The following is a 19,287-nucleotide window of genomic DNA, read 5'->3' on the forward strand; positions in this document are numbered from 1 at the left end:
GCGCGCGCATGCTGAACTTTCTAAAGTTGAATTCGCGACTCGGACAGGTGGTAGAGAAATGGTAACGCGGAAGACAGGTCAGTACCCCCGCTTAATCATAAGTAGGTAAACAGAGGTCGTTTTAATACATGTAAATGAGATCCATGGACTTATTGCGTTCTCTGTGTTAATCTTTTTCTCTGATCAAATGTCAAAAACATAATTGTATTTTCTAGAAGAGAACTAAAAACTAAGATAGATTCTGAATGTGAAATTATTTGCTTCGAATGTTGTTTCTCTATTTCAGGTGAGATTTATTTATTAAGTATTAGAATAATGTAATTACTTATAAAAAAGTGTGTTAATAAAAACTCTCTATTTCAGTTTAGAGAAACTCAACATAGTTCTTATTTCACAACAATATTTCATTGTGTCTTTAAGAAGACATTATATACATTAGACAGTAAATCACTTAATTTTCATTAATAAAAGTTACGTCCTTGGAATGTTGGAGATACCAATTTAATGGTAACACAGTGGTAACACTTACGTCATCAAAGGGTTAGCAATTGCGGCTTGTCATAGGATTGAACATACCTGGTTTTCTTACACCATGGGAGGAGCTACTTAATAAATAAGGCCCCTATTGTAGGTACAACGTACATAAAATCGCGCCCGTAATCTTTAAAGGGTTGGATAGAGTCATAAGAAGTCAGAGACGAGCGCCCTTCAAATGAACCCTATTACGGCGAGCTAGGCGAACTCGTATCATCTTAGGCCTCGTCAGTGCCTTCGGGTAAATCTGGGGCCAAGAGCAAACCCATCAGAGGTAAAAAAAAGACAACTTGCAGCTGCTGTTGCTCCTTTTGTGCCCACCTGTATCTGTAAGTATAGGTATTATGTTTGGTCAACAAAGTTTTACTGTATTGTATACAATGACCCAAGATCGCTGTAAGTTGTAGGTGGAGATACCTGGTTGATGGTTGCGATGATTGCGAGTGTGGAGTATCACCACAAACTATGGCTCACCTTTTGTGCTGTCCTAAGTGCCCTAACACCTGCACTATTAAAGACCTGTACGAAGCCACTGACAATGCCGTAAGCGTGGCCAATTATTGGTCAGCAAAAATTTAGTTTCGATCGCCATCGACTCGCAAAGAAGAAGAAGAAGCTGTAAGTTTCCGAACACCGGTTATCAAAAACACTCTAAGACCCCGATACCGACCCCGTCGGCGGCGTAGGTCGATTAGTTACAAATACAAATACACTTTATTGCACTGAAATAATAGAAAATTGTTTGTTTGGTTAGGACTTTACAGGTTGATCACCTGATGGCCTGAAAGTAAGATGATCCGTGCTTCGGAAGGCACGTTAAGCCGTTGGTCCCGGTTATTACTTACTGATGTAAGTAAGTAGTCGTTACATGAGTCATATTCTGTATGGAGTGTCCAAAGTGTAACGATAGGCTAGAGAGAAAAAAATATTCAAGAAATCAGAATCATTTATTCAGCGTAATTATCATGGATAAACTTGTTGAAGGTCAATGTAACATTTTTGAATATACGTCATTTTGCAAGGTGTTATAGCTGAGGAGAAATGTCAAGAAACTGCAACAGCAACACATCTTTTAAATCAATAAGGGTACACATTACAAGTTATTCAATAACTAAGTACTTAGAGGAACACATTTAATACCAGACATTTTTATCATTTAGGTAATCATTAACCCTTTCACGGACAGAGACCATGGGTCATTGATGGTTCATAATCATAATAGATAGTATGAGAGTATGACAACTTGGAATCGGAACGTCATTAGACGTTCTGTCCTTGAAAGTGTTAATGTTATAATAAGGTATTTTACATAAAGTAAGCTCCACAAGAGCTTTACATTTATTTTCTCATAAATGAAACATGAAGCATACCTACTCGGTATGATTTTGCGTAATCAAGTAGGTACACCTGCATTATGGATATTCCATTTGCAATATACTTTTATAGTCTTCAATTTTATTTTATTGCGGCAAAAACTAAACAGCAAAGATTGTGAGCAGTCTATCGCAAAATGACAGTTTTCCTAAACGTTTTTATTTTGGTAATATTTCAATATATTATTGTAGAATGCCGAATACCCGATTTAACCGTGAAACAAAGTAAGTTGTTTTATTATCTATATTTGGCTCGGGGGCAGCCCGTCTTCTTTCACGAGGACTACGTCGCCTTCGCGGAGACCATGGCCTTTGGAACTTCTCCACTTGGAACGTGTCTGCAGCAGTCCGATATAATCTCTAGACCACCTTCGCCAGAAATCTTGTTGTACTTGCTGTAACTGCTGGTAGTGAAAATAAAATAAAAATAAATAAATGAAACCAACAGCCTCCATGATTTAGTGGTGAGAACGTTATACTCATTATTTGGAGGTCCAGGTGCGATTTCCGATAGGGACAATGTCGAAATTACTGAAATGAAAGTACCTACAGTTCTCTGATGAATCCGATTCAACTGGACTCCTTCAGGCATAGATTTACTACTACCGTAGATTGAACATCAGCACTCAAAAAGTAGGTAGGACGCAAAGTTACTGTTAATATAGCGACGTTGACAGTGCGCGATTAGGCGCTGGTGTCAGGGTTATTATAGAGCCGCCAACGGCCCCAACATGACTCGTGTAACGAATACATACTTACATCAGTAAGTAGTAACCGGGACCAACGGCTTAACATGCCTTCCGAAACACGGATCATCTTACTTTCGGACAATCAGGTGATCAGTCTGTAATGTCCTAACCAGACTAGGGATTACAAAGTGATTTTTGTGATATCTCCCCACCGGGATTAGACCTCGGGGCCTCCGGATCGTGAGACCAACGCTCAACCACTGGACCACTGGCCGTTGTCTTGAGCTTATGTTATGTTTTTTTTTTTTTCTAGTTGACAGCAAAGTTATCCTACGGAAGCGACTGGACACTTTGGAAATGTGCCGTATATTCAATGCTGAGAATGAACGCTTGAAAAGTAGCCGTCAAACAGAATTGAAACCTCTACATTACATGAATAACAAACGTAGGAGGGTGAAGCGAAGCTTGGATGAAGACGCTCAGAGAGTGGAGCAAATTGTCGACAAACTTTACGATGATATGTCTGAGAGGGGCCAAAAAGTGAAGTACCGACGCAGGATATTCACCGGACCAACCGCGACAAAAACAAAAGAGGTTAGTAGTTTTACGGTCACGAGCATTAATATGTATACACTTTGGTACCATGTTACATTAACTTTTTTGATAAATTGAACTGTAAGTCTCACTAAATGTCAAATATGTTAGTGCGACAGAGTCCTAAAGTGGGTACATTATATTGCTCATGACTGTACATACACAATATTAATCACAACGATGAATTCAGTACAATTAGTCATTATATTTCAATAAAGATGACATTATACAATAGCTTCAATGCGCGATAAGAATCAAGTAAGGAATTGTCGTATTTTCGCTAGTGTTATTTATCAGCGTCCGAAGGACGTAATATACGATCCCAACGACCCGATTACTCTAGCCTTAGAGGCAGTCAATCGGCTCACGACACCAAACACTTCAGAACCCCGATACCGACCCCGCCGGCGTGGTCGACGATTTCCCACAATCAGTGCTTATCGCTATCGACCCACTAGAGTCGATTAATTCTTTCAAATATTTTTCTTCTCAGACGACGTCCTGAGCCGAGTTTCGCACCCAACTGGGCACCCTCAGGCCTGTTGTCTTAAACGTTGTACCGGATGAGAGCCTTCAGCGCTCCCCATTTGTCCGGCCAAGTAGTTAATGCCATCTGTGGCAAATCTACAATAAGTCACGTCAAAAAAAACTAGTTTTATATCTGTCTTTATTTAGTAATCAGAATTTCCTAATTTATTTTAAACTTAGTACACGACCCAATTGCATGTTCATAGAGTAAAGAAGTGACACAGACGAGATGCTATACAGGGTGTTAGTGACATCGTAACGAATATCGAGAGGGATGATTCAGACCATGATTCTGAGTTAATATCAAGTGAAATTTTCCGTCGCAAAATTCATGATTTATTTTTAGTTTTTTTAAATTATTTTCAATTCTATACTTTTGCGATGGAAAATTCCACTTGATATTAACTCAGAATAATCAGCTGAATCATCCCTCTCAGTATTCGTTGCGATGTCACTTACACCCCATACAAGTACATACAGGTAGCCATAAAAGTAGATGTGGGTGTTTTTTAAATTATTTTCTGTTCCATATTTTTGCGACGGAAAATTACACTTGATATCATCTTAGAATCATGGTCTGAATCATCCCTCAAAGTTTTCGTTACGATGTCACTAACACCCTGTATAATAGTAACGTCACTGAAAAGGCAAAATTACGTAAGCGCCAAAATGCCATTTGAAGAAAAAGCCGTTGAAAGTTTTTTTCGATTTTTTATCATAACTTCTTACCCATTTATCCAATTTTGATGACGTCAACGTAAGAATACATTGTTTTTCATATTCTATGTCTAGCAATAACATATATTATAACATGGACCGTTATTTTCGGATATTTTGGCGCTTAAGTAATTTTGCCTTTCCAGTGACGATAAATACTTTCTTTCTTTCTATGTTATGTTCTGTTCGAAAAAACCCCAACAAAAATACTGAGGGAAAACCTTAAACTTTTCATTAAAAAACTAACATTGATATAAGTAGAGAAAACAGTTAAAATTTTGAATGACATGAATGATATTCATTTGTATGGGACATACCTAATAGTCTACCATTTATGGTCAGTCACATCTCTAGCGCGAGCAAGCCAACGCGTCTCAATGTTTGGATCTTGTAATTAAATTAATATCCTAAGTAATACAGTTCATTCTATTGTTTGTGTGGGGTTTTATTAAAATTGCCAGCGCTCCCTACATCATTCTTCGATCAGTTTAAAGACTGTCAAAGTACGTCAGCTAGTATTGTGGCGTTAACACAGTGATGTATCAATCAATAATACGATGTATCGATTAGGCCGATAGATTTTTTTCTATCTATAGATATTCATACATACTTCATACATAAATTCATGTGTATTTCCCAGCGGAAAAAAAGCAAAAGAGAGGTTAGGGGCTGTCCATTAATCATGTGTTTTTTTTTTGACATTTTTAAACCACCTCCCCCCCCCCCCAAATATTGATATATATATATATATATATATATTATAGGCATATATATTGATTGTTGTAGTATTTTTATATAATATGTAAGTCTACTTAAATTTATTGTTTATATTTTTATTGTCTTTATATTAGTAAGTATAATTGTTCTTGTAATTTCATAAGATTTGTACGCGTATGTAGGTATGTCTATCTGTAGTATTATACACTGCATGTATCCTTATCGTAGTAGGTCAGCTGGAAGAAATCTCTTTTTTAGAGATAAGCTTACCTGTACTGTCTGATTTCTTTGTGTGTTTCTTTTTGTGTTCAAATAAATAAATAAATACATGGTGAGGTTCAAGACTCCCCCCCACCCCCTTATCCAATATCACGTGTATCTTTAGTACTGCGGCATGCTGAGAGGTGGGGATATGGGATCCCGACGTGCCGGCAGAGTAGGGGAATGATTGGTGATAAAGTAGAAGCAACAGCAAGCAGTAGTAGTATAGTTTATTAAAAACACTTCACAAACTTAGTAACATAGTCACAAAAATAATAGTTCACAATATACACATTTCACAAAAGGAGGGCACTGAGGAGGGTTTCAGAGGGCACGGCCCTAAACAGTATAATACACTTGTTGTTTATATGAAGGTCAGGGATGCAGTGCGTCAAAAGTGAGTAAAATGAAAGGAAATGCGAATGGAATGGAATGAGAATTTCGTAATTTAAAATGATGATGGTCCGAACAAAAGGCCAGTATGTGCAGAGTTTGTACTCTGCTACAGTACCTACCAAAATAATTGCACGAAACGCCCCTTTTCGGTTCAGTATCGCGCGTTTGCCGAAAAATAGAAATACTCGTGATATATTACTACACCCCCCCCTTATGATATTTCGTGATTTTTTCGTGGATCCCTCCCCCCCTCTCGAGCCTCGCATGATTAATGGACGGCCCCATACCAGTTCAACTCTCCACATTTGTCCATCAAATGATAATTATAATTTCAAATAAAAAAAATCAAATCTTTAAACAGTCTGGGAGAAGGTACAACTTCGCTCCAGCAATGTTGCTGCCGCCTGGGAAAGATTCTAAAAACTTAGTTAACAAGCCGCCGAAACCTGTTCTTCCCGTATTTCAATGGTCCAAAAGATGGGTGCAAGGAATTATACCATACTTCGTTGATCCTAAGACATACGGTAAGAAGAACTCAAACATTTCAATACTTAATAATAAATGTAGACAGCCTCTGTGGTCTAGTTGTTAGAGCGTTAGACTCACGATCTGCAAAGTCCGGGTTCGATTCCCGATGGGAACAAAGTCGAAATCACTTTGGGAGACTGTCCATTGTTCTGTAAGGATATTGCAGGCTTGAATCACCTGATTGTCTGAAAAAGTAAGATGATTTCGTGCCTCGGAAGGCATGCTAAGCGGTTGGCCCCGGGCTACTATCCCAAACACCTCCACCAACCCACAGTGGAGCAGCGCAGCGTGGTGGAGTATACTGCACTCCGAATGATTGACGAGAAGCCTCTGCCCAGCAGTAGGTCGTATATAGGCTGTTTATGTTATGTTATGTAACAAATGTAGAATGAATAAGTACAATAATCATCATCATCAACAACTTAGCTAGCATTATCCGGTTTTTTACCGAAGCCCAAATCAGGTATAGGTCACATACCTCCGAAAATGCATTTCTCGGGAATGTGGGTTTCCTCACGATGGTTTCCTTCACTGCTGAGCACGTGATAATCATTTATGATCCAAGCATGAATTCGAAAACAAATTCGACAATCGTTGGTTAAGGCCTGTGATGGATGCGAACCTGCGAGCTCAACGTGAGAGGCAAGCGTTCTACCTGGGGTACCACGGCTCATCACTAATAGCAATAATTATTTTGTTTAACCCAACACCGTAGACGACCAGCTGGTCGATATAATAATGTCGGCGTTCGACTACTTCGAGAAGACGACGTGCATCCGGCTACAGCGTCTTCGAGAGAAGCCCGTGGACAAGTTGTCCCTGCAAGAAGTGGAGTGGATCTACATCAGTAACCCGACCGGCATCAGGCAGTGTGTGCACAGTAACGAAAAGTTTCCCAACAAAGGAGTACAGGTCAGAATCAGAACCTTTAGTTAGGGTCTCTGTTTTCCGCGTTAGACTCTAAGATAGCCCATTATGCGTGCTATTGACTACGTAAGCCAACCTAACTCCAACAGAAGCTCAGAAGCTTCCTGGAGTTTTCACAGGCTTCGCGGAGCGACTTCTTTGAGGATTTGTACCCGTTGTGCTGACACTCCCGTGCATTCCAGAATTACATGGCGGGCAGTTTCTTCTGCATCCAGACAGCCTCTACCAAGTGGCCTGTCCGTTATCCAAATTCAAATTCAAAAATATCTTTATTCAATTGGTAACATAGTTACACTTTGAATCGTCATTTTTTACATAACGAACATCTCATCCGCCTAAAACTACTGCAGCTTCTCACAACCTGTATAGCCGGGGAAAAGAAGCTGCAAGAAAAACCTCGGCACAGGGCCCTAGACGTTCTTTAAAAAAATCCCTAAATTGAATAGATGTTTGTTGAGTGGACAATGACCCGTAATGCTATCCGCTACTATAATCAGAACCTTTAAACCCCATAAACCCTGGTGTGAGGGTTATTTATTATTGAGCCGCCAAAGGCCCCCCCTGACATGACTCATGTAACGACTACGTAGGTACTTACATCAGAAAATAGTAACCGAGACCAGCAACGCCTTAATTTGCCTTGCGAAGCACGGATCATCTTACTTTTTGGACAAACAGGTGATCAGCCTGTAATGTCCTATCTAAACTAGGGATCACAAAATACAATAAAATCCCATAAGTAAATGATTATTGATTATTGAAGAATACACTAACATCGAGAAAAAAAACGTAATAAAAAGACATAAAAAACAAAAAAGCATCATCATCTCCTTGTCCCCCGTGGTTAACCCGCTTTCATTACCTAACCTGAAGATTTGACAGGTCCAGTCAAAAGACTGCTTCTGACAGGTCCGGTCAAAAGAAAGCTTCTGTAAAAACAGAAGCGATTGTCTGTCTGACCTTCCTACCCGAAGGGAAAACCAATAGATGTTAGAACATACCTCTGAAACGCATTTCTCGCGATTCTAATATTTATAAAAGTTATATTTATACCTCTATATATATATACATTATTCTGTGGCTTTTGAGTTGCTTATTATTAGGTTTTTTGTGTGTCTTGGTATATACGTTAGGTATAAGTACATATATTTGTATGTAAGTATGTCATATATTTATTTACATGTATTTATTGGTAAGTTGTACTTATAGTTTGTACCCGCAATCTTTCAATTTTTAAATTTTTTCTCACCTTATGGTTGTCTGGAGGAAATCGCTTTAAGCGATAAGGCCGCCATTTGCCATTTACTTAGTTAAGCGGGACATGGAGCGACCATCGCCAGAAGACCGCCTACATGCAGCTGCCAACATACCACATTAGAGCCTATCATAACATCGGCCTGGGATAGACATTTAGGAGTCGCCGTCGCCGGACACGGCTTGGATGGATATGATATGATATGATGATATGACTTAGTTTAAGAGTCTTTTTGTAATTATTTATTTTTATTTTTTTATTTAATTATTTTTATTTTTTTTTTATGTCTGTATTATTTGTCTTTTTGTCTTTGTTTTTTTTTTCTCTATTTTTTTTATTTCTGTAATGTAAGTTTGTAAATGTGGCGTCCAATATGGAAATAAATATTTTCTTTCTTTCTTTATTTTGGTGCAATAAAGTGTATTTGTATTGTATAATATTTTCGAATAATTATGTACCCGAGCAATGAGAAAATAGGTAATTATCAAGTTAAAGCTGTACAACGCCATCTACTCATTTTGTTTTTTTTTTTAACTTAGCCTGGAAAGTCCCTCATTAGTTTGGCATTTATTATATTTGTTTGGGGGTTTTATCCACTTGGTAAGCAGAGACTATAGAATTCCATTTCCCATTTAAAATAGACGTGAGTTATAATTATTCCCGTGTACTTATACAGCCAATTTTGATAAAAAATAACTGTTTCTACGTATTTTTTTGACTTTTGTTACACATACATTACAAAACAAATGTATAAGTATGTAGAATTTATATGTGTACGGTCACGAGCATTAATATGTATACACGTTGGTACCATGTCACATTAACTTTTTTGACAAATTGAACTGTAAGTCTCACTAAATGTCAAATATGTTAGTGCGACAGAGTCCTAAAGTGGGTACATTATATAGCTCATGACTGTACATATACATACATAGGATTTTTTTTTACTTTTCTTCGGCCATGTGAGTCTGTTCGACCTAATCTGAAATGAGTTCTGCACTCGAAACGGGGTCGTCGTCCGAATAATTATCATTATTGACCCTTTCTGATCCTTGCATTGTTTATCTGACCTCTGATTGGCACTGATACCAATGTAATTTAATTAAGTAGGTACTTATTTGGTTCATTTTCGACACATAAATAAATTCCCCTTAACATTTTTTTTTATTTTCGTACATCTTGACCAAATTGGAAATTAGAAAAGGTTTTGTACGATCTACTCTTTTTCTTTCTTTTTTTTTTGACGTGACTTATTGTAGATTTGCCGCAGATGGCATTAACTACTTGGCCGGACAAATGGGGAGCGCTGAAGGCTCTCAACCGGTACAACGTTTAAGACAACAGGCCTGAGGTTGCCCAGTTGGGCGCGAACCTCGACCCAGGGCGTCGTCTGAGAGGAAGGACATCAGACCAGATACTGCGACTCCCTATACAATACAAACAATACAATACAATACATACAATACAATACAAAATATACTTTATTGCTCCGAAATAAAAGTACCTATTAAACCTAAAAAGTAAAGTACCTATAAAATCGTATTTAAATTTCAGTTGGTAATATTAGGCTACGACTGCATGTCCCAGGGTGAGATTATCCACGAAGTTATGCACATCCTTGGTTTCGGGCATGAGCAGAACCGATTTGACAGAGACCAGTACGTCAATATCCACTGGCATAATATTAAACCAGGTAAAATATATTTTTTTTAGCTTCTATACCAGACGGAAGCGAACACAAAACACAGAACGCATTTTGAAAGAGCATTTATTTTATTTTTTTTATTTATTTATTAGGCACATCAACAGTACAAACACACAACAATTAATAAAACTTTCTTAAGGCTAGTACTAGTGTTTGCACCAATTACAGACGTGCACAACTTATGTAATTAACATGTATGTAGAATTTGTTTACATGTATGTAGAATTTGTTTGAATTGAGCATTCAACGTAACATAGCGTAACATAGCCTTGCATTGCATAGCATAGCCTTGCATTGCAAAGCATAGCCTTGCATAGCATAACATACCATATCATACTGGAATAAATTGCCCGCTTATTGTACTCTTTCTACTTCTCTGTTGTTTTGTACTTCATGTGTGTGCAGTAAAGTATTTGTTATGTTGTTAGTTTGTGTAATACATGCTTGACGTTTCAGGGTACAGAAAGTACTTCGATGTCAGAGAACGACACGACATCCACACGTTTCCATACGACTATGAGAGTATCATGCATTACCCGCCGCGTGCGTTCTCCAAAAACGGGAAACCAACCATGACTGCCATGGTATGACCATTATAAACAGGGTGTTAGTGACATCGTAACGAAAACTTTGAAGGATGATTCAGACCATGACTCTGAGTTAATATCAAGTGGAATTTTCTATTGCTAAAGTATATTTTATTTACTTACATTTATTTATTTTATTTAATTTATTAAAGGTCACAAACAGAGTTAACAACAAGTCAAGTAAAGATCTTCATAAAATGACATAGTAATTGATACCCTAATTGGGTCGGGTACTAGGTTCAACATAAATTACGAAATTCTGATTCCTAAATAAAGACAGATCCAAAACTAACGAAAAACATTTTCTTTTTTCTATTTAACTTATTTATGAATTTTAATCAAGAAAAACGTAATAACAAGTCCGATATTTTATCGCGTTTTTCTATGACGTCACAGTGTGCTTTTTTCAAACAAATTCCATAGTAATGTCATGTTTTGACGTTTAGTAAAAAGGAACTAATTTGACTATTTGGTAACTAGCCTATTATAGGTGACAACGGCATGCAATGGACTTACAACAAAGCTAAACTTGCCAGAACAGAATTGAAAATATTTAAAAAATTAACATATGAACATATAATAAGTTTACCCTGTAAATGTTTTGTGAATTTGTGTGCAATAAAGTGTTTTATTATTATTATTAAGTATATGAATTTTGCAACAGAAAATTCCAGTTGATATTAACTCAGAATAATAAGCTGAATCATCCCTCTCAGTATACGTTACGATGTCACTAACACCCTGTATTTTTTAATATTATTAAGTAGCTAAAACACGGAGGACAGGAGTCCTAGTACGGCGTTGAAGAAGACTACTCTGGTGCCATCTCACTCGCGTCAGACAGCGTACTGCGGGGCGGAAGGCAAGAGGGATGTTCCCTTAAAAAAGTAGCACGAAGAATGAATGCTACACCGACAAGAGCGTGGCACTTAAATTAATGTTGATGACCTAAGCCGCTGTGGTCCTGTGGTACACCGCTTCTCAAACGTAGAGCGCCCGCCCCGGGTCGAACCCCGGTACCCAACTTTCATCAATGAGTTGCAGTTTTCTCTTTTTTTACAAAGTTGCCTCGACCATTATTAACGGCGATACGGCCACCAATCACGTTGGTCTAACTTTAAACTAGCAAGGTGTGGGTACCTACTTAGTTCATCTTGCGATGGATGTACCTACGTCTAACTACCCCAATTGGGATATAGTGAACTGTGTACTTATAACAGCCTCCGTGGTCTAGTGGTTAGAGCGTTAGGTTCACGATCTGGTGGTCTGGGTTAGGTTAGGTTATTTGTCGAAACCACTTTGTGACACTGTCCTTTGTTTAGTAAGGACTTTTCAGGCTTGAATCACCTGATTAACCGAAAAAGTAAGATGTTCAGAGGGCACGTTAAGCCTTTGTGGGATCACGATCCGCAGGTCCCTAGTTCAAATCCCGGTGGCGACATATCACAAAAATCACTTTGTGATCCCTAGTTTGGTGAGGACCCAAATGGTTGTTTCCATTTACGAACCTAAAGTCTCCTCAATAGTCAAGAGGCTGTGCCCAGCAGTGGGTCGTATATAGGCTGTTTATGTTATGTATGTATGTGTCATTACTTTTATTCCAGAATGGTGTAAAGTTTGGTCAACGTACAGAATTAAGTACATTAGACGTTGATAAAGTGCAATTCATATTTGGCAACGAGTGTGTGGATCGGGACAAAAAATATCTGTTGTCGACTTGTCCGATGGTTACCAAGACGCCAACGCCACTTAAAGAAGTCTCTCAAGATGAAATCAAAGAGTATTTCAAAGATAGAACCTGGCCTTTTGGTATAGTAGACTACACAATTAGGGATCCGCTGGAATTTTGTAAGTAGTTTTCTTCATCTGTCATCTTAGATCATCTCTGTCATCAGGGTAGAGTTATCTCACCACCAATGCACAATGACAAATGAATATTGATACCTATAGAGGGTGTTAGTGACACCGTAACGAAAACTTTGAAGGATGATTCAAACCATGATTCTTAGTTGAGATCAAGTGGAATTTTTCGTCGCAAAAGTATGGAACTGAAAATAATTAGAAAAGGCACTAAGCTGTTAATTTTTCGACAGGAAATTCCACGTGATATCAACTCAGAATCATGATCTGAATCATCCCCCTCAATATTCGTTACGGTGTCCATACGTACTTGTATGGATACCAGTAAATACTTGTACGGGGTGTAAGTTAGGTTAGGTTAGGTTGTCACGAATACTGAGGGAGATAATTGAACTCATTATTCTGGGTTAATATCAAGTGGAATTTTCCATAGCAAAAGTATAGAATGGAAAATAATTAAAAAAACACAAAAAAAAACATTACCTTTATGGTGTCACTAACACCCTGTATGTAAGTACCATGTACTAATAAATCATTACTTTTACAGCTACTGATGAAATAGAAAACATCATGGCGGTCATCAAACACATTGAGAAGGAGACATGCATTAGGTTTCAAGACAACTCGGATAAGGCGGGTGGAAAAGCAACAAATACATCAGAAACAATAGCGGCGACAGAAATGACAACAGATTTTGAAGTAACAGCAATAGCAGACGTATCAGCAACGGTAGATGAAACAGCAATACCAGATGTAACAGCAATATCTGATGAAACAGGAATACCCGATGAAACAGCAATACCAGATGAAACAGCAATACCAGAAGAAACAGAAATACCAGAAGAAACAAACTTAATTGAAGAAACGAGCACAGCAACAGAAGTAACAGCGGAACAACGTAAATGTGAGTAGGTACTTTTAAAATATCTGTTCAACAAAATCCCACTCGATAGTACCAGTACCAGTTCGATAGTGGTACAGAATACAGATTTCATTATTGCTAACAAATTATAACTACTTATAAGTAAGGTACCTTTTCAAAAAACTAGAATGAAAATTGTCATCATAAAATCGAACAAAACACAAGTTAAATTAAATGTAAAATTTGAATTTGGAACATTTAGAACAGATAAGTTCAATTTTAATTTATTAATTGGAAATAAAATATGACGTCATCAGCGAAAAATTCGGCACGTAATGTCATGAAAGGGCATCAGAATTTTTCAAATTAAAAAATCTACCTTCTGTCATTTGTGATAGTGTTATTTGACTGGGTCAAAGATAAATTAAAAAATGCTAATCTAGAAAGAGAAGCCAGTCTAAGTCGAACTTTAGAGTTATTTTCGAATTTTATTTATTGTTTTTGAAGGACTCCAACTATTAAGCTATCAACAACCACAGATTAAAAACAGCAGGTTTATCTTTTACAGCCGGTGGGCGCCTGAAAATGAATGAGATAAAATCTGCATCAAAAAAGCATTCGAAAAACGGAGAAAAATTCGCCAATGGTAAGAAGTACTTAGTAAATACCTCGTCAAAAAAAATCCAACAGCCGATGATAATTTTGACAACAGTTAACTTTTGGACTAGGGACAACTAATCATACTTCATTATTTTCAAAATGACGACCTCCATGGTCCAGTCGTTGAGCGTCGGGATCACGATCCGGAGGTCCCGGGTTCGATTCCTGGTGGGGACATATCACAAAATTACTTTATGGTCCCTAGTTTGGTTAGTATATTACTAGCTGATCACCAGATTGTCCGAAAGTAAGATGATCCGTGCTTCGGAAGGCACGTTAAGCCGTTGGGTCCGGTTACTACGGATGTAAATAAGTAGTCGTTACATGAGTCATGTCAGGGGCCTTTAGCGGCTCAATAGTCACCCTGACACCAGGGTAGATGACGTTGGTACTCCGCCTCACAACCCACACGACAGAAGAAGATTTTCAAAATGACGCCACAATAGTGAAACAATTGACAGTCACTGGAAACAAACTGGACTCTTACTCTACTCGTACAGGCAAAAGTTCTAATTTTAAACGTTGTAAGTAATTACTTTTTAAATGTTGGTCTGTAAGTGACCAGTACCGGATTCATAAATAGAATCCCTCGTAGAAGCAATGAGCTTAAATATATTTTATTATATTTTCACAGCGAGATCTTCGAAGTCAGTAATGAAACAGCCACTTAAGGCAAAGAAAAGCAAAACAAAGGGCCGAAGTCAGAAACCAAATACCCGAAGACACGCATTTAAGACAGTCATTCTGACACGAGGAACAAAGTCAGGATGCACCTGCCCTCCACCTGGACCGCTACAAGAAGTAGGTACCATTACACATTATCTAAATATATAAAAGGAGAAACTGACTGACTCACTGACTGACATATCAACGCACAGCCTAAACGGCTAAACGTAGGCACTTGTGGAAGGGACGTAGCTTAGGTACCGTAGAAGTGTACTGAGAAAGGAATTCCCAAAATTCCCATTGTATGAAAAATCTAAACCACTTAAGTTAGACGCTTGAAATTTGGCATGCAGGTACTTTGGTAAACTTAAAGCTTAGTTGCAACAGGATATTGCAAAATTCCCACGGGAACGGGAGTTAGCGGGAAAAAAACGTTTGTATGAAAAAGTCTAAACCACGTAAGATACGAGCTAGTTGAATCTCACCCCCTCTGGGTCTTACATTAGTCTAAATGGTCTTAAGCCGCTAAGAAGTAAGGGTGAGCGCGCAGACTGTCTGTCTCGGCTAAGCTTGTTCACCAACCCCAAGTACTTATCGCTTACAAGACTGACGATCGGACATTTTTTTATTTATTCAAGTATTTATCAAAACTTAAAACTATCATTACAGGACCATCCTAATCCGATAGTACAGCACTTTTATATTTACTTATGACAAATAACACAATACATACAAGGTAGCTTTTTGAAATTCACTCAGACTACAAACAAATAAGTCGATCCTGGTTGCAACCTCATTGAGTGTGTGCAGTGCGCGGATAAAAGGCAATTTGTTAAGCAGGTTGGTGCCCATAGTCCCCATAGACATAGTCACGACCATAGATTAAGGAATAATGTGTAGAACGGCAACTCTCTGCTCCCCACAACTAAGCTAGATTTGCCTCACTCCCTTGGTCTTACTGTAGTGTTCAATCGTATGGGCGTCAGACGTCACACACACAGATGCGCGTAACATATGCAGATAACGTCAATGTGTAGTGTCTGTGTAAAGCGAGATGTTTTCTTTGAAGTGTCCGAGGTGTGACACGGCTTATAACCGCGGGGCGTGCGTAGCCCAGTAGAACCGTCTCCTCAAAAGGCCTTATGTTTCAGGAGATAGAACTGAATACCGACTGTTTTAACTCTGCGAACGACCTACTTCACATGTTCGTACATATCCTGGGGCTGGACCATCAGCATAATATGCATGATCGAGACGACTACCTGCACATAAATTGGGACGAACTGACACCAGGTTTACTTTTTTATTACAAATTACTTCGCTTTCCGCCCGCGGCCCCTGCCCCCCTGGCAAAGTAATCAATGTCATCTAAAGCCTACGTAACGAAACACACATATGGACCCCGAAACCGACCCCGCCGGCGTGATCGACGGTTTCCCTCATTCAGCGCTTATCGCTATCGACCCACTAGGGTCGATTAATTCTTTCAAATATTTTTCCTCTCAGACGACGCCCTGAGCCGAGACTCGCGCCCAACTGGGCACCCTCAGGCCTGTTGTCTTAAACGTTGTATCGGGTGAGAGCCTTCAGCGCTCCCCATTTGTCCGGCCAAGTAGTTAATGCCATCTGCGGCAAATCTACAATAAGTCAAGTCAAAAAAAAAGAAACACATATACAATAGATCATACCCATTCATCTTTTTACTGAGATGTTCCATATTATTTAATAAACTTAGTCATGACTTAAATTTGGACCTATTTGCTGGCAGCATTCAAAGTGCTAAAAAAGCACTTGTTAGAGACTTCGTTTCCTCTTTTGTTTAGATATTCTTATTTTTAAGGTTTTTTTCCATTTGCATAAGGTCTTAGAACTATATTGTAAAATTTTGTGTTTTTTTTTTACAATCTGTGGAAGCTATTAAGTTAGTATATAAGTTGTTAACTGTTAAGCCCATTAACGTCCCACTGCTGGGGCACGGGCCTTCCCTATGGATGGATAGGGAGATCGGGCCTTAAACCATCACGCGGGCCCAGTGCGGATTGATGGTTATTAACGACTGCTAATGCAGCCGGGACCAAAGGCTTAACGTGCCTTCCGAAGCACGGAGGAGCTCGAGATAAAAACTTTTTTTTGTGGTCACCCATCCAATGACCGGCTATTGCGAAAGTTGCTTAACTTCAACAATCGAGACCGAGCGCGTTTACCGCTGCGCCACCGATCTCCTCAAATAAAATAAAATATTTCCCATTCGGAAAGGGAAAGACCACTGAATTCCGCTTACTACGAACCTGACACTCCCTTTTCGCTTTCCATGGTCTTTCAGAAGTAAAAAAGGACTTAGAAGTGAAGCTGCCTCCCGCGGCCTCCCTGGGCTTCCCGTACGACTATAAGAGCGTGATGCATTACCCATGGCTGCAAATCAAAGATGGGGTCACACACATGATATATCCTATTTGGGTAAGTTGTGTCAAAACTTTAAATATAGGATGCCAGTGACATCGTAACGGCAACGAAAGTATGGAACTGAAAATAATTTTGAAAGAAAAACTAAAAAAAATATGAATTTTTCTAGAGGAATTTCCACTTGATATTAACTCAGAATCAAGGTCTGATTCATCCGCCTCAGTATCACTTTAATGACATTGAAAGTAGAGGCGGTAGTGTGCGCCAACTTCATAAAGTCCGCATCAAACACCAGGGGTCTGTTTAATAAAACTTACAATTGTAAATTACAATGACAATTTGATGTACATTGCGGAGTGTGTCATCACAATTATTTTGCAGCTTCAAATTAGGTACGTAATGAACACCAAATTGTCGTTGTAATTTACAATTGTAAGTTTTATTATACAGGCCCCAGGTTAACGAAATCTGACGACCCACACGTGAGATGATGAATAAATTGTGCGCTACAAAAGAAGTCGCCAGCATCTGCATAATTTTTTTTATTTGACATGACTTATTGTCACGATTTGCCACAGATGGCATTACCTACTTGGCCGGACAAATGGGGAGCGCTGAGGGCTCTCGTCCGGTAGGTACAAAGTTTAAGACAACAGGCCTGAGGGTGCCCAGTTGCGCGCGTACCTCGGCTCAGGGCGTCATCTGAGAGGAAAAATATTTGTAAGAATTAATCGATCCTAGTGGGTCGATAGCGAATGAGGAAAATCGTCGACCACGCCGGCGGGGTCGCTATCGGAGTCCTGAAGTGTTTGGTGTCGCGAGCTGATTGGACACCTCTATGGCTAGAGTACCTAATCGGGTCGTCGGGATCGTATGGGTATTACGTCCTTCGGACGCCGATACTTTTCAGTACCGTCCCTAAGCGGGTTGTATTCGGAAGCCGCAACTACCAGGGGATTTAGCTGGTGCGGAGCAGAATCGAAAAAACGTTCGAAGCTAAAGCTAGGTTAATGGCGGCCTTATCGCTTAAAGCGATTTATTATTATTTATTTATTTATAAAAGTACTTACATACAGCATTACAGTTACAAAAATGCGCTGTATGAGTAAGTAAACAACATATAAACTAATAGACAAAAGAAACAATTAATGAAATATAAAATTAAAAATGACATGAAAAACACTAAAAAAAATTACAAACATAATAAACAATGTTTCTTCCAGACAACCATAAGTCAAGTGGAATTTTAATAAACACTACTTAAATAATTTTTACTCACTGTGTGGCTCAATATGGATACGGAAGTCCAGGTAGTCAAGTTGGAAAATAAAGACGTTCGCATTTAGTAAAATAAGCTAGTTTCCAACCAGTCAAATCAGTTACTTTTTACTAAACGTCAAAACACGAATTTTTTTTTGACGTGACTTATTGTAGATTTGCCGCAGATGGCATTAACTACTTGGCCGGAAATCAAAACACGAAATTACTATGGAATTTGTATGAAAAACACACGGTGACGTCATAGAGCAACGTTATAAAATGTCGGGCTTATTATTTATGTTTTTGTTGATTAAATTTAAATTCATAAATAAGTAAATTAAATAGAAAAAGAAACTGTTTTTCGTCAGTTTTAAATGTCTTCATTTAGTAAACAGAATTTCATAATTTATCTTTGACCTAGGAAATTAAAATAAGACACTTTTTTATAAAACCATAGCCAACAGATGGTGTGATGACTTCAACGCTTATCGGAGAGATTGGCTGAAGATTGCGCAAAGTACTACAATAATATTTATTATTAATAAATATTAATAATAATAATTATTATTATTTTTAATTTAATTTTTAATAATATCTTTTTTAATAGTATTATGTATATTTACAGAATGATGGCTGGGCCATGGGTCACTGGCAAGGTTTGAGCGTTACTGATACCAAGAAACTGGCTGTCTTGTACAAGGATGAGTGCGCAAAAGCAAAGAAAGAAAAAAATAGAGATCCATCGAAGGATGGTAGGCTCTAGTA

At 38.4% G+C, this 19,287-nt stretch overlaps 1 protein-coding gene across 1 annotated transcript; it reads left to right on the plus strand.

Annotated features, from left to right (window-relative positions):
- The first annotated feature begins 58 nt into the window (after window positions 1–58).
- On the plus strand, window positions 59–19,285 carry LOC126376406 (uncharacterized). Its single transcript, XM_050023732.1, has 13 exons — window positions 59–77; window positions 2,910–3,190; window positions 6,171–6,333; window positions 7,053–7,249; window positions 10,074–10,212; window positions 10,681–10,808; window positions 12,416–12,659; window positions 13,219–13,575; window positions 14,102–14,179; window positions 14,828–14,994; window positions 16,011–16,152; window positions 17,183–17,316; window positions 19,148–19,285. Exons 1-13 carry the CDS (start codon window positions 59–61, stop codon window positions 19,283–19,285), a joined length of 2,187 nt encoding a protein of 728 aa, XP_049879689.1.
- Window positions 19,286–19,287: the final 2 nt, after the last annotated feature.

The sequence above is a fragment of the Pectinophora gossypiella genome, chromosome 20, assembly GCF_024362695.1.
Source record: "Pectinophora gossypiella chromosome 20, ilPecGoss1.1, whole genome shotgun sequence".
NCBI lineage: Eukaryota > Metazoa > Arthropoda > Insecta > Lepidoptera > Gelechiidae > Pectinophora > Pectinophora gossypiella.

Coding starts and splice junctions, on each gene's coding strand:
- LOC126376406 (XM_050023732.1), top strand. Junction 14,180..14,827: donor CGGAGAAAAATTCGCCAATG/GTAAGAAGTACT, acceptor ATATTTTCACAG/CGAGATCTTCGAAGTCAGTA. Junction 17,317..19,147: donor ACATGATATATCCTATTTGG/GTAAGTTGTGTC, acceptor GTATATTTACAG/AATGATGGCTGGGCCATGGG.